Source organism: Cebidichthys violaceus, unplaced genomic scaffold (assembly GCF_023349555.1).
Source record: "Cebidichthys violaceus isolate CVI_PGR_0920_01 unplaced genomic scaffold, fCebVio1.0.p SCAF_17, whole genome shotgun sequence".
NCBI classification, from domain to species: domain Eukaryota; kingdom Metazoa; phylum Chordata; class Actinopteri; order Perciformes; family Stichaeidae; genus Cebidichthys; species Cebidichthys violaceus.
Genome location: NW_027176340.1, coordinates 2,630,832 through 2,648,817, shown reverse-complemented (window position 1 = coordinate 2,648,817; position 17,986 = coordinate 2,630,832). Strand labels below are relative to the sequence as shown.

At 37.8% G+C, this 17,986-nt stretch overlaps 2 protein-coding genes and 2 long non-coding RNA genes across 9 annotated transcripts; all 4 read right to left on the bottom strand.

Annotated features, from left to right (window-relative positions):
* Window positions 1-2,081: 2,081 nt before the first annotated feature.
* On the bottom strand, window positions 2,082-9,422 carry LOC137873712 (uncharacterized). Of its 5 annotated transcripts, none has more exons than XM_068712060.1 (12): window positions 9,363-9,422; window positions 8,864-9,160; window positions 8,558-8,593; window positions 8,392-8,463; window positions 5,709-5,735; window positions 5,182-5,478; window positions 4,599-4,910; window positions 4,141-4,194; window positions 3,460-3,546; window positions 3,332-3,350; window positions 2,622-2,752; window positions 2,082-2,374 (listed from the first exon to the last, which is right to left on the bottom strand). In XM_068712060.1, exons 1-12 carry the CDS (start codon window positions 9,382-9,384, stop codon window positions 2,181-2,183), a joined length of 1,548 nt encoding a protein of 515 aa, XP_068568161.1. In that variant the 5' UTR covers window positions 9,385-9,422; the 3' UTR covers window positions 2,082-2,180. The 5 variants fall into 5 exon arrangements, with proteins under 5 accessions (XP_068568161.1, XP_068568162.1, XP_068568164.1 ...); XM_068712062.1 differs by having other exon boundaries at window positions 2,205-2,374; window positions 2,683-2,752; XM_068712061.1 differs by lacking the exon at window positions 8,558-8,593.
* Window positions 7,306-7,660, bottom strand: LOC137873713 (uncharacterized). The gene is made up of 3 exons (XR_011103251.1): window positions 7,575-7,660; window positions 7,416-7,465; window positions 7,306-7,337 (listed from the first exon to the last, which is right to left on the bottom strand). It is a non-coding gene; the product is annotated as an uncharacterized lncRNA (long non-coding RNA).
* Window positions 9,423-9,523: 101 nt separating the features above from the next.
* LOC137874074 (uncharacterized) lies at window positions 9,524-10,221 on the bottom strand. The gene is made up of 3 exons (XR_011103273.1): window positions 10,142-10,221; window positions 9,892-9,918; window positions 9,524-9,644 (listed from the first exon to the last, which is right to left on the bottom strand). It is a non-coding gene; the product is annotated as an uncharacterized lncRNA (long non-coding RNA).
* A 2,915-nt stretch (window positions 10,222-13,136) lies between these two features.
* On the bottom strand, window positions 13,137-17,950 carry LOC137873480 (uncharacterized). Of its 2 annotated transcripts, none has more exons than XM_068711693.1 (9): window positions 17,168-17,950; window positions 16,771-16,797; window positions 16,244-16,540; window positions 15,655-15,966; window positions 15,197-15,250; window positions 14,516-14,602; window positions 14,387-14,405; window positions 13,677-13,807; window positions 13,137-13,429 (listed from the first exon to the last, which is right to left on the bottom strand). In XM_068711693.1, the coding sequence occupies exons 1-9, from the start codon at window positions 17,202-17,204 to the stop codon at window positions 13,236-13,238; spliced, it is 1,158 nt and encodes a 385-aa protein (XP_068567794.1). In that variant the 5' UTR covers window positions 17,205-17,950; the 3' UTR covers window positions 13,137-13,235. The 2 variants fall into 2 exon arrangements, with proteins under 2 accessions (XP_068567794.1, XP_068567795.1); XM_068711694.1 differs by having other exon boundaries at window positions 13,738-13,807.
* Window positions 17,951-17,986: the final 36 nt, after the last annotated feature.

Sequence of the window (17,986 nt, the reverse complement as noted above, 5' to 3'; positions counted from 1 at the left end):
ACCCATGCTGTGCTTTGTAAGTCATGGAACTATTTGAAAATGTTATCTAATTGTTGGAAAATGATAGAAGTTTGGTTTAATCAGCATCATCATAAAAGAAAAAGACATGTCTAATATTAGTCTAGATTATACCAGTCAACTTTAAACACAAGGGTCCCTTTACCAGCAGTCAGGCGGTCTCGCTCTCTTTCTCTGTGCAGCATTAGACAGCTTGTGTTTCAGTGCGGCTGCACGGTGCTGTACACCACACCCTTCAGGGCTGATGCAGCCGGCTCCTCGGAGACGGTGCAGCAACATACCAACTGAAATATACCAACTGTAGCATCCGTTCATATATGTGACAAATATATCTAATGCTGTCCCTCTTGTCAGATTCTCATTTTGAGCCTCCCGCCACCTTTTCACTTCCTCCAGACCTGCCCCTGTGAAATACACACAGTCTGTCAAATAATACGTTTCTCTGAATGAAAGAATAAGTCTTCAGCCCGGCTGATTAGATTCAAAGAATTTGAAGGTCACAGTTTAGGCGGCATTACCCTTTCAAGTTCACAAAATAAAGTGTTTGGAGAACAACCCTGTACCGTCTCTACTCGTGCCGTATTTTGTTCACATGTGAAAAAAGAGTTAGACCCGAGCAAAGGAGGATATTTTTGTTTCAGTGCAGTGGTGGTCTCCCACACAACACACACGGTTTATTTTCAGTTTGAGATGCAGGTCTTGTATCTTTGTTCTGTGCAAGCTGACGATTTACACAATAGTTATTTTAGTAGCTCTGAGCTACATGAAGGCTGTTCAAACTGAACCGATGTGAATGAATATGAACTATTTCCGGGAAACTGCAGATGTTTTGAAGACCCCAGCTAGAATGTGTGAATAGGACATCTGTAACTATTCTTCAGACTGAACAGACAAGCTGCTCTTACAGCTGGCTGTCAGCATGCCCATTATAACCCGACGCCAATGATATTCTGCTGGAACAATTCTCCTTTCAACAACCTCCTCCTTGTTGGCTATATTTTTGATATTTTTAATCCAACAAAAATCGAATGCTGTTGGATTCTCGGAGAGCTTCCTCTCAAAGAATATTATATTGATATATATTAAAAATAGCCAATTCCTTTGACAAGTGTCTCTGACTAAAGTGGTATCTTTTTTTTTTTGGTGCTTATATATTTGAGTAGTCGTTAAATGTCAAGATGCAAAGATTGTAAAAAATTGTATTATTAGAGTCAAACTGACAAATTCCACACTTCAGTATTAAACGGTATGTCTTTACACCCATATCAAACAGATGCTGACTTTATTAGACAAACACATCGACATAGTTCCCACCAGTTATTCTGTAGTTATGCAGAAGTGCAGAAACCAGAAAGATGCCCACCGTTACTCCACAAACCAGCCACAACTGCTACAAACTTCCTCATCCACGTTTCTGCTGAGCCTCAACAGAAGCCATAAACAAGTGTCAGTTTTGCTTCTCACAACGTCAACAAAAAGCAGGAAGACTCTGCATAACCACCGTCTTCCAACCACCAATACCAGCGCATTCCAGATATACAAACTGAAAAGCATATCATTGCTTTGTTAATGCTTTATAGTAATATTTAGTAAGAGTAATTTAGGTTGTAAACATAATTGAATCACTGAGCTCAAGTGGTAAAGAATGACACGCACTCATGTGAGGCTGTTTTCAGAGTGGTTGCAGGGTTACAGCTATCTCTAGTGACAGGAGGACAAACACGTGAACCTATAAGCGCACAAACATTAACGCCACACAGTCATGCATGTTAGCATTTTCATGCAATAATAGCAATCTTTAGTCTACCTGCTATTTCATCTTCATAGGAGTCACAGAACAAAAACATATTAACGTTAAAACTATATATTGTTGTCCTTTGTACATTGTTCATTTCATTTTCCTGCACCGATGCGAGGGTCCTGGGACAGATGTGTGTACAGATCGTAAAGCTTTCAAATTTGCGATTTGTGATATTGGGCTGTATAAATAAAATGTAATTTAATTGAATGTAATGTTTTCCATTTAAAGCGTCGTAGAAAGAAACACACTTCAACCTTTGAAATGAATTTCTACTTGTTTAATAGTTGTGTATAATGTTTTTATTATCTAAAGCATTGCAACACATCACACAGGTTATATTCTGACCTTACTTCTGTGTCTATCAAGTCAATAACGTTTTTGGGATAATGACGTACGAAGCGTAAACATCTAAATTGTACATAAAAAGAAAAAAAAAAGCAAAGTGAAAGAGGACCAAGAGAGACTGTTTGGAAGTCAGCCTGACTTTGGAGCGCTGTACACTGCATTGCTCAGGGCTGATGGAGCTGGCCTCTCCCAGGTGCAGCTGTTGTCCCGCTACGAAGAAGAAGAAACAGACATAACTGTCGTCAGTGAAGTGTAAATGTTTTTAATAAGAATAAAAGATGCACATGCTGCAATAATAACTTTTATTTGAATGAGTGCACCTGTACCTGTCATGTTATGCCTGTTAACTGTGATATTTAACAATTATATATTGTTTTAATAATACACAAATTATAATAATGTCATGTATATTATTGTCATTTAAATTTCAATAATATAGAAAGCGTGTAGTGAAAACCTGATATCCTGACAGCCCTACTGTGAACCTTGGTACATTCAGGACGAGAGGAGCAGCTCACCAATGCTGCGTTCGTACAGTAGGTGACGATGCTGTAGGTTTCATCATCATCAACCTGCAAACCATTTGGTCTAAAGGGGGAAAAAAGTTTCAAACAAGGTTTTGTAAAGAGTGTTTCTTCATCATAGAGGAGAGCAAAAGCACAGCACACATTACCAGATGAATATACTGTATCACACTCCCCAAACATCTCAATGATGTGACTAAAGAGTGACTTTCTGACCCGACAGTTGTCACTATCACTCTGCTGATTCCTTCAGGTCAACCCCTACTTGTTGCTGCGGCTTGCTCCATCAACCTACCTCCTCCTTCCCGCTTTTATCCAAGTTTTGTCAACGTGTCGCTTTAACAAGGCTCTATTGTGATCTCTGAATCATGTGTTCTATGTGTCCTTTGCTGCTCAGACCTTTTGAGAGGTCCCTCAATGAACCGTAATGCCAAATGTCCACATGTCCTTGAGAAAGGCTTTTATCCTGCAACTGTTCTAGTAGAGCAGCTCAAAGACAGAATAAGACTGTAGTTGTCCTCAGCAGCTGCCAGAGAGAATACTCAAAACTATGACTGTAAATCAGAGCAATGATGAAAAATAATATACATAGTGGTATTCACTGGAGTTTACGTGACTATATTTGAGAAGTATGATTTCTTACCTCTTGGAAACACATTTTTCTAGAAAATGCACGAAAAAAAACCAAATGATTATTGAAAACAATGTGAAACCACATTAAATATTTCCTATTTCAGAAAGAATGCATGGTTATTGTTGTTTAATTCTTACCAATCCTGCTTTGAGACAAGAGGAGTGTCAATCCAAGCAAGACGACTCCCACAGTCACGCCTCCTCCAATCATCAACGTAATCTTCTCTGCATTAGAAGAGGCAGTTAATAAGAGCCTTCCTAGTGTTGACATAAAGGATTAAAGACTAGGGAAGAGCAAAAACACCAGAGACCCAGAGAACACAGATTTGTTTTTTTATTATCATAATAATGTGTGTACATTGTATTGTCTGGTGTGATAATTACATTGTATATTTGAAATATAATCTAAATACACAGATGTACTGACACTCTACTGACTTGTGTTTGTGAGCACATTTGTAGAATAAACATGGTTAAGATTCTGATGTCACAATTAAACTCGACTGACTGAAAAACAGTATATTGTGTTCATATTGTATACGTGTGCTCATGTATATGTGTATTTGTCAAAATGCTCAAATGTAAGAAAGACATTTAAGAGAGAAAACAGTCATAGCTACAGATAGCATAAATATCATATGTGAATAATTTAAAGCCTGACTTCATGTATCTGTAATTGTGTTACCTGGTGTTTGTTTTATAGTTACAGGAGTTGAAGCAGGGAGTCTGTTAACAGTAAGACATTTCTGAATAACAATAACAAATAAAGTAAGTGATTAGTGATAATGATGTGGATTTCTATTTGAATGCATGTCCTACCTGTGGTCACAGTGGATGTCGGCTCAGTCTGCGTCATGGTTGACTCCACAATATCTACAGTAAAAGAAAACAGATGTGTGTCTGTCAGTTTTACATGTGTACAAATAAATAACAATTTGTGTTTTACCTCCTATTTGTGCAGTGACTTAATAAGCAAAGAACCTTTCAAAAAATAATAAGAAGAAGAAACCAGAGAACATGTCTGTTGATTTGAGCCATGGCAGAGGAATGGCCTCAGGGATGGCAATGGCCACAAACAACCAGTGTGATGCTAACTTCCAGATTTGGCCAAGAAAAATATGTAACATCTGCAGCACTCTAATCGGCCGTCAAACATAATTTGTGATGTTTGTCTGAATTTACACATTTACTGGAAATTCACTTTATTCCATTCATTCATTTCTAGTGTTGTGTCACAAGAACAGGTAACATGTGTGTCCATGTCTTCACCAACTCACCATTCAAGCTGGATCGATCACTACGAGCAGACAAAGAGTTGGGTTCACTCCCCAAACTGTAATCACAGCTGGCATCACGTCTTTGAAGAGGACGTAGGCGTCTCAGCAAATCATCGATTGTGACAGTAAACTGGCAGAACCACTGATTGGTTGAGCTCCTTGTCTTCAGGACAGTTGTTGTTGTGACTGGATGACTTGCTTCTCCAAAGTACAGGTTACATCTCGTGTCTTTATGAGCAGATGCAGGCAGAGAGCAAGTAAAGACAACCTGTTCACGGTAAAAATGCTGACGATTCAATTCTGGTTTTTGACCTATTAAGAGAAGAATGAAAAGACCGTCATCATGTCAAACTGTTACAGCTCAGTCATTGTGGATTACAGTTATCATTGAACATAATCGTTCATAATAACTCTGTGGGAGTTACACTGTAAAAAAAACATTATGCAGAAAGCCTAAATATGACAACATAAAAGGAAACATTTCATCCCACAGGCAGCTTTTTAATGTGACAAAACACCTGAAATATGACACAACGTCACCTAGTTATCGTTCACTAACGTGACATGATAATCAGTCACTCACTTTGGACGGTGATGGAGGAATTGTCACTGTGTAGAGATGGAGTAGAGATATCTCCATGCATTACAGTGTAATAACATTTCACGTGAACCGTAGCAGGTGAACTCTGGTGTGACATCATCAACAGCTCACTTCCTGTCAGAGTCTGCAGACAAGTGAAGCCTTTGGCATTTCCTCTCCTCACAGTGTAGAAAAAACACTGATGAACAGGAACAGATGATGGAGTCTGACAGTCCAGTGTGACTGTTTCTGTCTCTGAGATCACCGCTGGATTCACTATCAGCTTAGGTTTAGGTTGATCTGAAAATTCAGAGGTAAACAATAATAATGAATAATGAAATATTAGATACTGAATAATTCCATTACTACGGTAATTTTCCTAATTTGAATTATTTGTGATTTTATATATGATATATGAAATATACTGTACAACCAAACTATGTGAAAATAGTCAAATTAATAACAAACTATAATAAACTCCCCTACAGTGAAAACAGCTGGACATGAAAGAGAATAGATCAGAGACTGACCTTGTGCTTGAATCTTGTGAAAGGAATCTGTTGGAAATACAAAGTGTCGACACAGCGAACATGAAAACTCATTAATACTTTCATAAAAATGAAGAGAACTAAAACTCCTAATGAGAAAATCTGTCAAACATACGCTGGAGTAGTGAGATCAAGATCAGGATATATTTAATTTTACTTATTTGATGGGGAAATGAGTTTTGGACTCTGAAGTTACACAAACAGTTTACAAAAAAACAGCAACAACACAGACAAAAAGAACACACATAATATACAAGCATACAAAAAAAACATGTATGGTGTAACATGCTGATACTGTATGGCAGACATTATATATTAATGACATTTTTTGCAATAGACAACATAAATAATGAGAGAATCTACCGGAGGTTTAACTCACACATGAGGACGACTAACAGCAGACGTCCAGCCATCATGAAGCCAAATACTGAGACTAGAAACAAGAGACTTCTGTGTCTGACTATGATTATTATGATACAGAAGATGTTCTCAGGAAAACCACAGCGAGCATCAGAAGTGAATCAAAGCGACAGAAAGACAACAGGAACACACACACACTTATCTTTAGATCACATCTACAGTGTTGGCTTACTGGTTCAGACAAAAATAAAAGTTTTTCCATCAGTTGCTTTCTTTTTGTAGTTCATATTTTGTTTTATTTGTTGATTTTTTTCTAAATGTACAGGACTAGTGCTGATTTGTGCAAAAAATTTGAAGCCAAACAACTTTACACTCTAATACAGTATTTAGTTTAGGTCTATACTCAGCTCAAACCTGCACACAGGTCTAGACTTATGCATGCAAATGGGGCAAGGGGGCTTTTCAGATTTTTGCAGCTTTTTCCTTTTTAAATAAACTGTATATTCATCTGGACTAACCCTGTAATTGTTCATCATTGTCACAATCACACCAACTTTACATTCACCTGCTCCTTCAACCTCAGAATTTGAAAGAAAGCCATGCAATACAGCCTGATGCAATTCTGACTTCAACTAATTTATTTCCACTTACAATTTAAACACCGACTATCACAGCAACCGTTACACAGGAAAGATCCTGAGAGACAAGGAACAATCTTTATTCTGCCAGTTTGTCCTCGTGTTAAAGCAGACGACATTTCAGACGAGCTAAAGATGCATGAAGAAGATCACAGGATGTCACATTGATGTATCCAGCCAGTTACAAAAAATATGATTAACATTAAAGAGAAAACATCATTAAAAAAAACAGGATTAAATATATATATGAGTCAAATTAAATACATTTCTCGTCGTAGTTTAACAACAGTTAATTTGAAATGCAGTTTAGAACCCACGCTGTGCTTTATACATCATAAAACTCCATTTGAAAGTTGGATCTAACTGCTGGAAAATGTTTGTAGAAGTTTGGTATTATCGACGAATACATGACAGTCAAACAGTCTAGATTATACCAGTCAACTTTAAACACAAGGGTCCCTTTACCAGCAGTCAGGCGGTCTCGTTCTCTTTCTCTGTGCAGCATTAGACAGCTTGTGTTTCAGTGCGGCTGCACGGTGCTGTACACCACACCCTTCAGGGCTGATGCAGCCGGCTCCTCGGAGACGGTGCAGTATAAATGGTACGTGTCCAACTAGGACAAGAAAGAAACCAACGCTCTATTAATGTGTATGGCAAATATATTTAACGACGTCCCTCGTGTCAGACTTACGTTCTCATTCTGAGCCTCCCGCCTTCTTTTCACATCCTCAGAACCTGCACCTATAAGAACGACACAAAAATTACAAATGTTTTGAACTTGTGCAAATATATCTGGGTAGTAATAAATCTGAAGATGCAATGATTGTGGAAAAGCAATTTTAGAGCTTACATATAATAGGCCTAAAACAACCTGTTTGAGGGAGAACAGTGAGTGAACGCCCACACAAAACAAAACTGAGTCTGACTTCATCACACAAGCAGATCAACACAGTTCTCACCAGTTCTTCTTTTGCTGCACAGAGGCGCAGAAACCAGCAAGACGACGCCCACAGTTACTCCACAACCAGCCACCGCCGCTGCAAGCTTCAATATCCACGTTTCTGCTTTTCAGCAATATGAAGCCGTAAACATGCGTCAGTCTCGCTTCTCAAAACGTCCACATGGACCGTGCTTAACTACAGTATTTCAACCAGTAACGTCATTTTCATGCAATAAGGATGTTTCGTCTACCTGTTACTTTATCGCCAGATTCTGGATTCACAGAAGTCACTTTTACATCTGTTTCTTAAAGGCACAAAAACATATTAACATTAAATCTATATGTTCTCTTAAAAGGACACTGATTTAATATCTTTATTTTACTTTAACAATGTAGACCAGTCCAATCAGCAACCATCACCTTATATGTGCTGAGACAGATAATCACGTTTGAACACCATATTCAGTGTTTCACATGTGAATATCAGATACAAACATGTGTATATAAACTTTGTAACGAGGCTGAGTCGTTGAAAAACTTCATAATTACCTGATGCTGGTTTCACTGATGTTAGGAAAGTAGATATTAAGCTAACAGTGTTACTTGATGGACCAACAGTCCAGCCTGGGGAATCAACAAAAGTGCATTTCAATATAGAAATAATAATTAGAAACACATCATTTGCGATTTATTAACGTCACATTTTATATATCTGTAATTTTGTTACCTGATGTTTCAGGACTTTCAGGAGTTTCAGGAGTTTCAGGAGCAGAAGCATGAGGCGTTCTAACAGTCACACCTGCCGAATAAAAATTGTATAACTTTTAAAATTAACAAATATAGTGTGTGATTTGTGATAATGTTCTGGATTTCTATTTGAATGCATGTCCTACCCGCGGTAGTAAATGTCGGCATAGTTTCCACATTATCTATAAAGGAAGATGAATTTGAACCTGTCAATGTCATGTGTGGTAAACTGTGTGTGACTTCATGTTTATGTTATCTCTTGAACAGTTATTTTCACAAAATTAGAAACCAAACTAGCAGCATTTTAATAGAAATGGAGGTTGTAAATCAGTCTCTCTCTCTCTCTCTTTATGTTTGTAACCCCTGGAAACAATTATTATTATAACACCACATCACTCTTCTTGTCCTTGACACTGTATCAATACATGATGATAATATCAGATGTCGCTCACTATGAATGGTGATGGAGGACGTGTCACTGTGTGGAGATGGATAATGTTTCTCTCCGAGCTTCACGGTGTAAAAACACGTCACTTGAACCTCAGCAGGTGATCTCTGCTGAGACGTCTCCAGCAGCTCACTTCCTGTCAGTGTCTGCAGACAAGAGAGGGATCTGACGGTTCCTCCACTGGACGTGAAGAAGCTGCACCGAGGCGCAGAAGCAGACGATGGAGCCTCACAGTTCAGCGTGACTGAGTCTGTCTCATTGATCGCCGTTGGATTCACTGTCAGTTTTGGTGGAAGAGATGCTGAAAATTTAGCAAAGTGAAATTGTAAGTATGAATTTGATTAACTAGCTGAACATTGCATTTATCTAATAATGTATAATGAGACAGGATGTCTATTCTAAATCGTCTATCTCTTCTTCTTTTTAAGGCCCAACCACCATGTTCTGTAGCAAGATATCCTAATATATCCTAATATTAGTCCATAGCAACAGTGTTTACTCACTTCGAACGATGATGGAGGACATGCCGCTGTCAGGAGACGGAATCTCTTTAAGATAAAAACACGTCACTTTAACCTCAGCAGGTGAACTCTGAGCTGACATCTTCAGCAGCGCACTTCCTGTCAGTGTCTGGAGACAAGGGAAGTGTTTGGCAGTTCCTCCTCTTACTATACGGAAATAACACCGAGTCACAGAGACAGACGATGGAGTCCGACAGTTCAGAGTGACTGAGTCCGTCTCTGTGATCACCGGCGGACTCACTGTCAGCTGAGGCGGAAGAAGAGCTGAAAAGTGTAATATATGTTGTATTACATAACTGAAAATTGCCTTTATTTACAGTTATTCTGATGATAAATGTATTTGTTTGACAAACTTAACAGTTGCATTGAGATGAGAAAATTCTAAATGAGCAACTGTGATTTAATCATAAACAGCATAGAAAAGATAAGTACTGTACAGACAACTATGTGACAAACTGAGCCTACAGTGATAACGTTCTACTAATAACTAATATTAAACTCAAGCACTGACCTTCTGCTTTCATCTCACAAAAGGGATCTGTTAGAGAAGACAAATTAGTTAAGCATGTAATAATAAATAGTAAAGATAGAATGTGAATGTTGTATTTCTTTTGACCTGATGTAAAATGTTAATAAAACATGCTGATAATAATATATAATGGGCTGACATAACATTAATTTAGCAATTGCAACTAAAATGTACCTGTATTGGTGAGTAACTCCATTTACAATGAAAGAAAATGAAAAGAGGTTTAACTCACACACGAGGACGACTAACAGCAGACGTCCAGCCATCATGAAGCCAAATACTGAGACTAGAAACAAGAGACTTCTGTGTCTGACTATGATTTCACATACAGAACAAATTCTCAGGAAAACCACAGAAGTGAATCAAACCGACAGACAGACAACAGGAACACACACACACTTATCTTTAGATCACATCTACAGTGTTGGCTTAGTGGTTCAGACAAAAATAAAAGTTTTTCCATCAGTTGCTTTCTTTTTGTAATTCATCTTTTGTTCATATTTTTAACTTGATTTTTTTCTAAATGTACAGGACTAGTGGTGATTTGTGCAAAAAATTTGAAGCCAAACAACTTTACACTCTAATACAGTATTTAGTTTAGGTCTATACTCAGCTCAAACCTGCACACAGGTCTAGACTTATGCATGCAAATGGGGCAAGGGGGCTTTTCAGATTTTTGCAGCTTTTTCCTTTTTAAATAAACTGTATATTCATCTGGACTAACCCTGTAATTGTTCATCATTGTCACAATCACACCAACTTTACATTCACCTGCTCCTTCAACCTCAGAATTTGAAAGAAAGCCATGCAATACAGCCTGATGCAATTCTGACTTCAACTAATTTATTTCCACTTACAATTTAAACACCGACTATCACAGCAACCGTTACACAGGAAAGATCCTGAGAGACAAGGAACAATCTTTATTCTGCCAGTTTGTCCTCGTGTTAAAGCAGAAGACATTTCAGACGAGCTAAAGATGCATGAAGAAGATCACAGGATGTCACATTGATGTATCCAGCCAGTTACAAAAAATATGATGAACATGAAAGAGAAAACATCATTAAAAAAAACAGGATTAAATATATATATGAGTCAAATGAAATACATTTCTCGTCGTGGTTTAACAACAGTTAATTTGAAATGCAGTTTAGAACCCACGCTGTGCTTTATACATCATAAAACTCCATTTGAAAGTTGGAGCTAACTGCTGGAAAATGTTTGTAGAAGTTTGGTATTATCGACGAATACATGACAGTCAAACAGTCTAGATTATACCAGTCAACTTTAAACACAAGGGTCCCTTTACCAGCAGTCAGGCGGTCTCGTTCTCTTTCTCTGTGCAGCATTAGACAGCTTGTGTTTCAGTGCGGCTGCACGGTGCTGTACACCACACCCTTCAGGGCTGATGCAGCCGGCTCCTCGGAGACGGTGCAGCAACATACCAACTGAAATATACCAACTGTAGCATCCGTTCATATATGTGACAAATATATCTAATGCTGTCCCTCTTGTCAGATTCTCATTTTGAGCCTCCCGCCACCTTTTCACTTCCTCCAGACCTGCCCCTGTGAAATACACACAGTCTGTCAAATAATACGTTTCTCTGAATGAAAGAATAAGTCTTCAGCCCGGCTGATTAGATTCAAAGAATTTGAAGGTCACAGTTTAGGCGGCATTACCCTTTCAAGTTCACAAAATAAAGTGTTTGGAGAACAACCCTGTACCGTCTCTACTCGTGCCGTATTTTGTTCACATGTGAAAAAAGAGTTAGACCCGAGCAAAGGAGGATATTTTTGTTTCAGTGCAGTGGTGGTCTCCCACACAACACACACGGTTTATTTTCAGTTTGAGATGCAGGTCTTGTATCTTTGTTCTGTGCAAGCTGACGATTTACACAATAGTTATTTTAGTAGCTCTGAGCTACATGAAGGCTGTTCAAACTGAACCGATGTGAATGAATATGAACTATTTCCGGGAAACTGCAGATGTTTTGAAGACCCCAGCTAGAATGTGTGAATAGGACATCTGTAACTATTCTTCAGACTGAACAGAGAAGCTGCTCTTACAGCTGGCTGTCAGCATGCCCATTATAACCCGACGCCAATGATATTCTGCTGGAACAATTCTCCTTTCAACAACCTCCTCCTTGTTGGCTATATTTTTGATATTGTTAATCCAACAAAAATCGAATGCTGTTGGATTCTCGGAGAGCTTCCTCTCAAAGAATATTATATTGATATATATTAAAAATAGCCAATTCCTTTGACAAGTGTCTCTGACTAAAGTGGTATCTTTTTTTTTTTGGTGCTTATATATTTGAGTAGTCGTTAAATGTCAAGATGCAAAGATTGTAAAAAATTGTATTATTAGAGTCAAACTGACAAATTCCACACTTCAGTATTAAACGGTATGTCTTTACACCCATATCAAACAGATGCTGACTTTATTAGACAAACACATCGACATAGTTCCCACCAGTTATTCTGTAGTTATGCAGAAGTGCAGAAACCAGAAAGATGCCCACCGTTACTCCACAAACCAGCCACAACTGCTACAAACTTCCTCATCCACGTTTCTGCTGAGCCTCAACAGAAGCCATAAACAAGTGTCAGTTTTGCTTCTCACAACGTCAACAAAAAGCAGGAAGACTCTGCATAACCACCGTCTTCCAACCACCAATACCAGCGCATTCCAGATATACAAACTGAAAAGCATATCATTGCTTTGTTAATGCTTTATAGTAATATTTAGTAAGAGTAATTTAGGTTGTAAACATAATTGAATCACTGAGCTCAAGTGGTAAAGAATGACACGCACTCATGTGAGGCTGTTTTCAGAGTGGTTGCAGGGTTACAGCTATCTCTAGTGACAGGAGGACAAACACGTGAACCTATAAGCGCACAAACATTAACGCCACACAGTCATGCATGTTAGCATTTTCATGCAATAATAGCAATCTTTAGTCTACCTGCTATTTCATCTTCATAGGAGTCACAGAACAAAAACATATTAACGTTAAAACTATATATTGTTGTCCTTTGTACATTGTTCATTTCATTTTCCTGCACCGATGCGAGGGTCCTGGGACAGATGTGTGTACAGATCGTAAAGCTTTCAAATTTGCGATTTGTGATATTGGGCTGTATAAATAAAATGTAATTTAATTGAATGTAATGTTTTCCATTTAAAGCGTCGTAGAAAGAAACACACTTCAACCTTTGAAATGAATTTCTACTTGTTTAATAGTTGTGTATAATGTTTTTATTATCTAAAGCATTGCAACACATCACACAGGTTATATTCTGACCTTACTTCTGTGTCTATCAAGTCAATAACGTTTTTGGGATAATGACGTACGAAGCGTAAACATCTAAATTGTACATAAAAAGAAAAAAAAAAGCAAAGTGAAAGAGGACCAAGAGAGACTGTTTGGAAGTCAGCCTGACTTTGGAGCGCTGTACACTGCATTGCTCAGGGCTGATGGAGCTGGCCTCTCCCAGGTGCAGCTGTTGTCCCGCTATGAAGAAGAAGAAACAGACATAACTGTCGTCAGTGAAGTGTAAATGTTTTTAATAAGAATAAAAGATGCACATGCTGCAATAATAACTTTTATTTGAATGAGTGCACCTGTACCTGTCATGTTATGCCTGTTAACTGTGATATTTAACAATTATATATTGTTTTAATAATACACAAATTATAATAATGTCATGTATATTATTGTCATTTAAATTTCAATAATATAGGAAGCGTGTAGTGAAAACCTGATATCCTGACAGCCCTACTGTGAACCTTGGTACATTCAGGACGAGAGGAGCAGCTCACCAATGCTGCGTTCGTACAGTAGGTGACGATGCTGTAGGTTTCATCATCATCAACCTGCAAACCATTTGGTCTAAAGGGGGAAAAAAGTATCAAACAAGGTTTTGTAAAGAGTGTTTCTTCATCATAGAGGAGAGCAAAAGCACAGCACACATTACCAGATGAATATACTGTATCACACTCCCCAAACATCTCAATGATGTGACTAAAGAGTGACTTTCTGACCCGACAGTTGTCACTATCACTCTGCTGATTCCTTCAGGTCAACCCCTACTTGTTGCTGCGGCTTGCTCCATCAACCTACCTCCTCCTTCCCGCTTTTATCCAAGTTTTGTCAACGTGTCGCTTTAACAAGGCTCTATTGTGATCTCTGAATCATGTGTTCTATGTGTCCTTTGCTGCTCAGACCTTTTGAGAGGTCCCTCAATGAACCTTAATGCCAAATGTCCACATGTCCTTGAGAAAGGCTTTTATCCTGCAACTGTTCTAGTAGAGCAGCTCAAAGACAGAATAAGACTGTAGTTGTCCTCAGCAGCTGCCAGAGAGAATACTCAAAACTATGACTGTAAATCAGAGCAATGATGAAAAAGAATATACATAGTGGTATTCACTGGAGTTTACGTGACTATATTTGAGAAGTATGATTTCTTACCTCTTGGAAACACATTTTTCTAGAAAATGCACGAAAAAAAAACCAAATGATTATTGAAAACAATGTGAAACCACATTAAATATTTCCTATTTCAGAAAGAATGCATGGTTATTGTTGTTTAATTCTTACCAATCCTGCTTTGAGACAAGAGGAGTGTCAATCCAAGCAAGACGACTCCCACAGTCACGCCTCCTCCAATCATCAACGTAATCTTCTCTGCATTAGAAGAGGCAGTTAATAAGAGCCTTCCTAGTGTTGACATAAAGGATTAAAGACTAGGGAAGAGCAAAAACACCAGAGACCCAGAGAACACAGATTTGTTTTTTTATTATCATAATAATGTGTGTACATTGTATTGTCTGGTGTGATAATTACATTGTATATTTGAAATATAATCTAAATACACAGATGTACTGACACTCTACTGACTTGTGTTTGTGAGCACATTTGTAGAATAAACATGGTTAAGATTCTGATGTCACAATTAAACTCGACTGACTGAAAAACAGTATATTGTGTTCATATTGTATACGTGTGCTCATGTATATGTGTATTTGTCAAAATGCTCAAATGTAAGAAAGACATTTAAGAGAGAAAACAGTCATAGCTACAGATAGCATAAATATCATATGTGAATAATTTAAAGTCTGACTTCATGTATCTGTAATTGTGTTACCTGGTGTTTGTTTTATAGTTACAGGAGTTGAAGCAGGGAGTCTGTTAACAGTAAGACATTTCTGAATAACAATAACAAATAAAGTAAGTGATTAGTGATAATGATGTGGATTTCTATTTGAATGCATGTCCTACCTGTGGTCACAGTGGATGTCGGCTCAGTCTGCGTCATGGTTGACTCCACAATATCTACAGTAAAAGAAAACAGATGTGTGTCTGTCAGTTTTACATGTGTACAAATAAATAACAATTTGTGTTTTACCTCCTATTTGTGCAGTGACTTAATAAGCAAAGAACCTTTCAAAAAATAATAAGAAGAAGAAACCAGAGAACATGTCTGTTGATTTGAGCCATGGCAGAGGAATGGCCTCAGGGATGGCAATGGCCACAAACAACCAGTGTGATGCTAACTTCCAGATTTGGCCAAGAAAAATATGTAACATCTGCAGCACTCTAATCGGCCGTCAAACATAATTTGTGATGTTTGTCTGAATTTACACATTTACTGGAAATTCACTTTATTCCATTCATTCATTTCTAGTGTTGTGTCACAAGAACAGGTAACATGTGTGTCCATGTCTTCACCAACTCACCATTCAAGCTGGATCGATCACTACGAGCAGACAAAGAGTTGGGTTCACTCCCCAAACTGTAATCACAGCTGGCATCACGTCTTTGAAGAGGACGTAGGCGTCTCAGCAAATCATCGATTCTGACAGTAAACTGGCAGAACCACTGATTGGTTGAGCTCCTTGTCTTCAGGACAGTTGTTGTTGTGACTGGATGACTTGCTTCTCCAAAGTACAGGTTACATCTCGTGTCTTTATTAGCAGATGCAGGCAGAGAGCAAACAAAGACAACCTGTTCACGGTAAAAATGCTGACGAGTCAATTCTGGTTTTTGACCTATTAAGAGAAGAATGAAAAGACCGTCATCATGTCAAACTGTTACAGCTCAGTCATTGTGGATTACAGTTATCATTGAACATAATCGTTCATAATAACTCTGTGGGAGTGTAAGTTACACTGTAAAAAAAACATTATGCAGAAAGCCTAAATATGACAACATAAAAGGAAACATTTCATCCCACAGGCAGCTTTTTAATGTGACAAAACACCTGAAATATGACACAACGTCACCTAGTTATCGTTCACTAACGTGACATGATAATCAGTCACTCACTTTGGACGGTGATGGAGGAATTGTCACTGTGTGGAGATGGAGTAGAGATATCTCCATGCATTACAGTGTAATAACATTTCATTTGAACCGTAGCAGGTGAACTCTGGTGTGACATCATCAACAGCTCACTTCCTGTCAGAGTCTGCAGACAAGTGAAGCCTTTGGCATTTCCTCTCCTCACAGTGTAGAAAAAACACTGATGAACAGGAACAGATGATGGAGTCTGACAGTCCAGTGTGACTGTTTCTGTCTCTGAGATCACCGCTGGATTCACTATCAGCTTAGGTTTAGGTTGATCTGAAAATTCAGAGGTAAACAATAATAATGAATAATGAAATATTAGATACTGAATAATTCCATTACTACGGTAATTTTCCTAATTAGAATTATTTGTGATTTTATATATGATATATAAAATATGCTGTACAACCAAACTATGCGAAAATAGTCAAATTAATAACAAACTATAATAAACTCCCCTACAGTGAAAACAGCTGGACATGAAAGAGAATAGATCAGAGACTGACCTTGTGCTTGAATCTTGTGAAAGGAATCTGTTGGAAATACAAAGTGTCGACACAGCGAACATGAAAACTCATTAATACTTTCATAAAAATGAAGAGAACTAAAACTCCTAATGAGAAAATCTGTCAAACATACGCTGGAGTAGTGAGATCAAGATCAGGATATATTTAATTTTACTTATTTGATGGGGAAATGAGTTTTGGACTCTGAAGTTACACAAACAGTTTACAAAAAAACAGCAACAACACAGACAAAAAGAACACACATAATATACAAGTACACAAAAAAAACATGTATGGTGTAACATGCTGATACTGTATGGCAGACATTATATATTAATGACATTTTTTGCAATAGACAACATAAATAATGAGAGAATCTACCGGAGGTTTAACTCACACATGAGGACGACTAACAGCAGACGTCCAGCCATCATGAAGCCAAATACTGAGACTAGAAACAAGAGACTTCTGTGTCTGACTATGATTATTATGATACAGAAGATGTTCTCAGGAAAACCACAGCGAGCATCAGAAGTGAATCAAAGCGACAGAAAGACAACAGGAACACACACACACTTATCTTTAGATCACATCTACAGTGTTGGCTTACTGGTTCAGACAAAAATAAAAGTTTTTCCATCAGTTGCTTTCTTTTTGTAATTCATATTTTGTTTTATTTGTTGATTTTTTTCTAAATGTACAAGACTAGTGCTGATTTGTGCAAAAAATTTGAAGCCAAACAACTTTACACTCTAATACAGTATTTAGTTTAGGTCTATACTCAGCTCAAACCTGCACACAGGTCTAGACTTATGCATGCAAATGGGGCAAGGGGGCTTTTCAGATTTTTGCAGCTTTTTCCTTTTTAAATAAACTGTATATTCATCTGGACTAACCCTGTAATTGTTCATCATTGTCACAATCACACCAACTTTACATTCACAGTAATGCATGTTAGCATTTTCATGCAATAATAGCAATCTTTAGTCTACCTGCTATTTCATCTTCATAGGAGTCACAGAACAAAAACATATTAACGTTAAAACTATATATTGTTGTCCTTTGTACATTGTTCATTTCATTTTCCTGCACCGATGCGAGGGTCCTGGGACAGATGTGTGTACAGATCGTAAAGCTTTCAAATTTGCGATTTGTGATATTGGGCTGTATGAATAAAATGTAATTTAATTGAATGTAATGTTTTCCATTTAAAGCG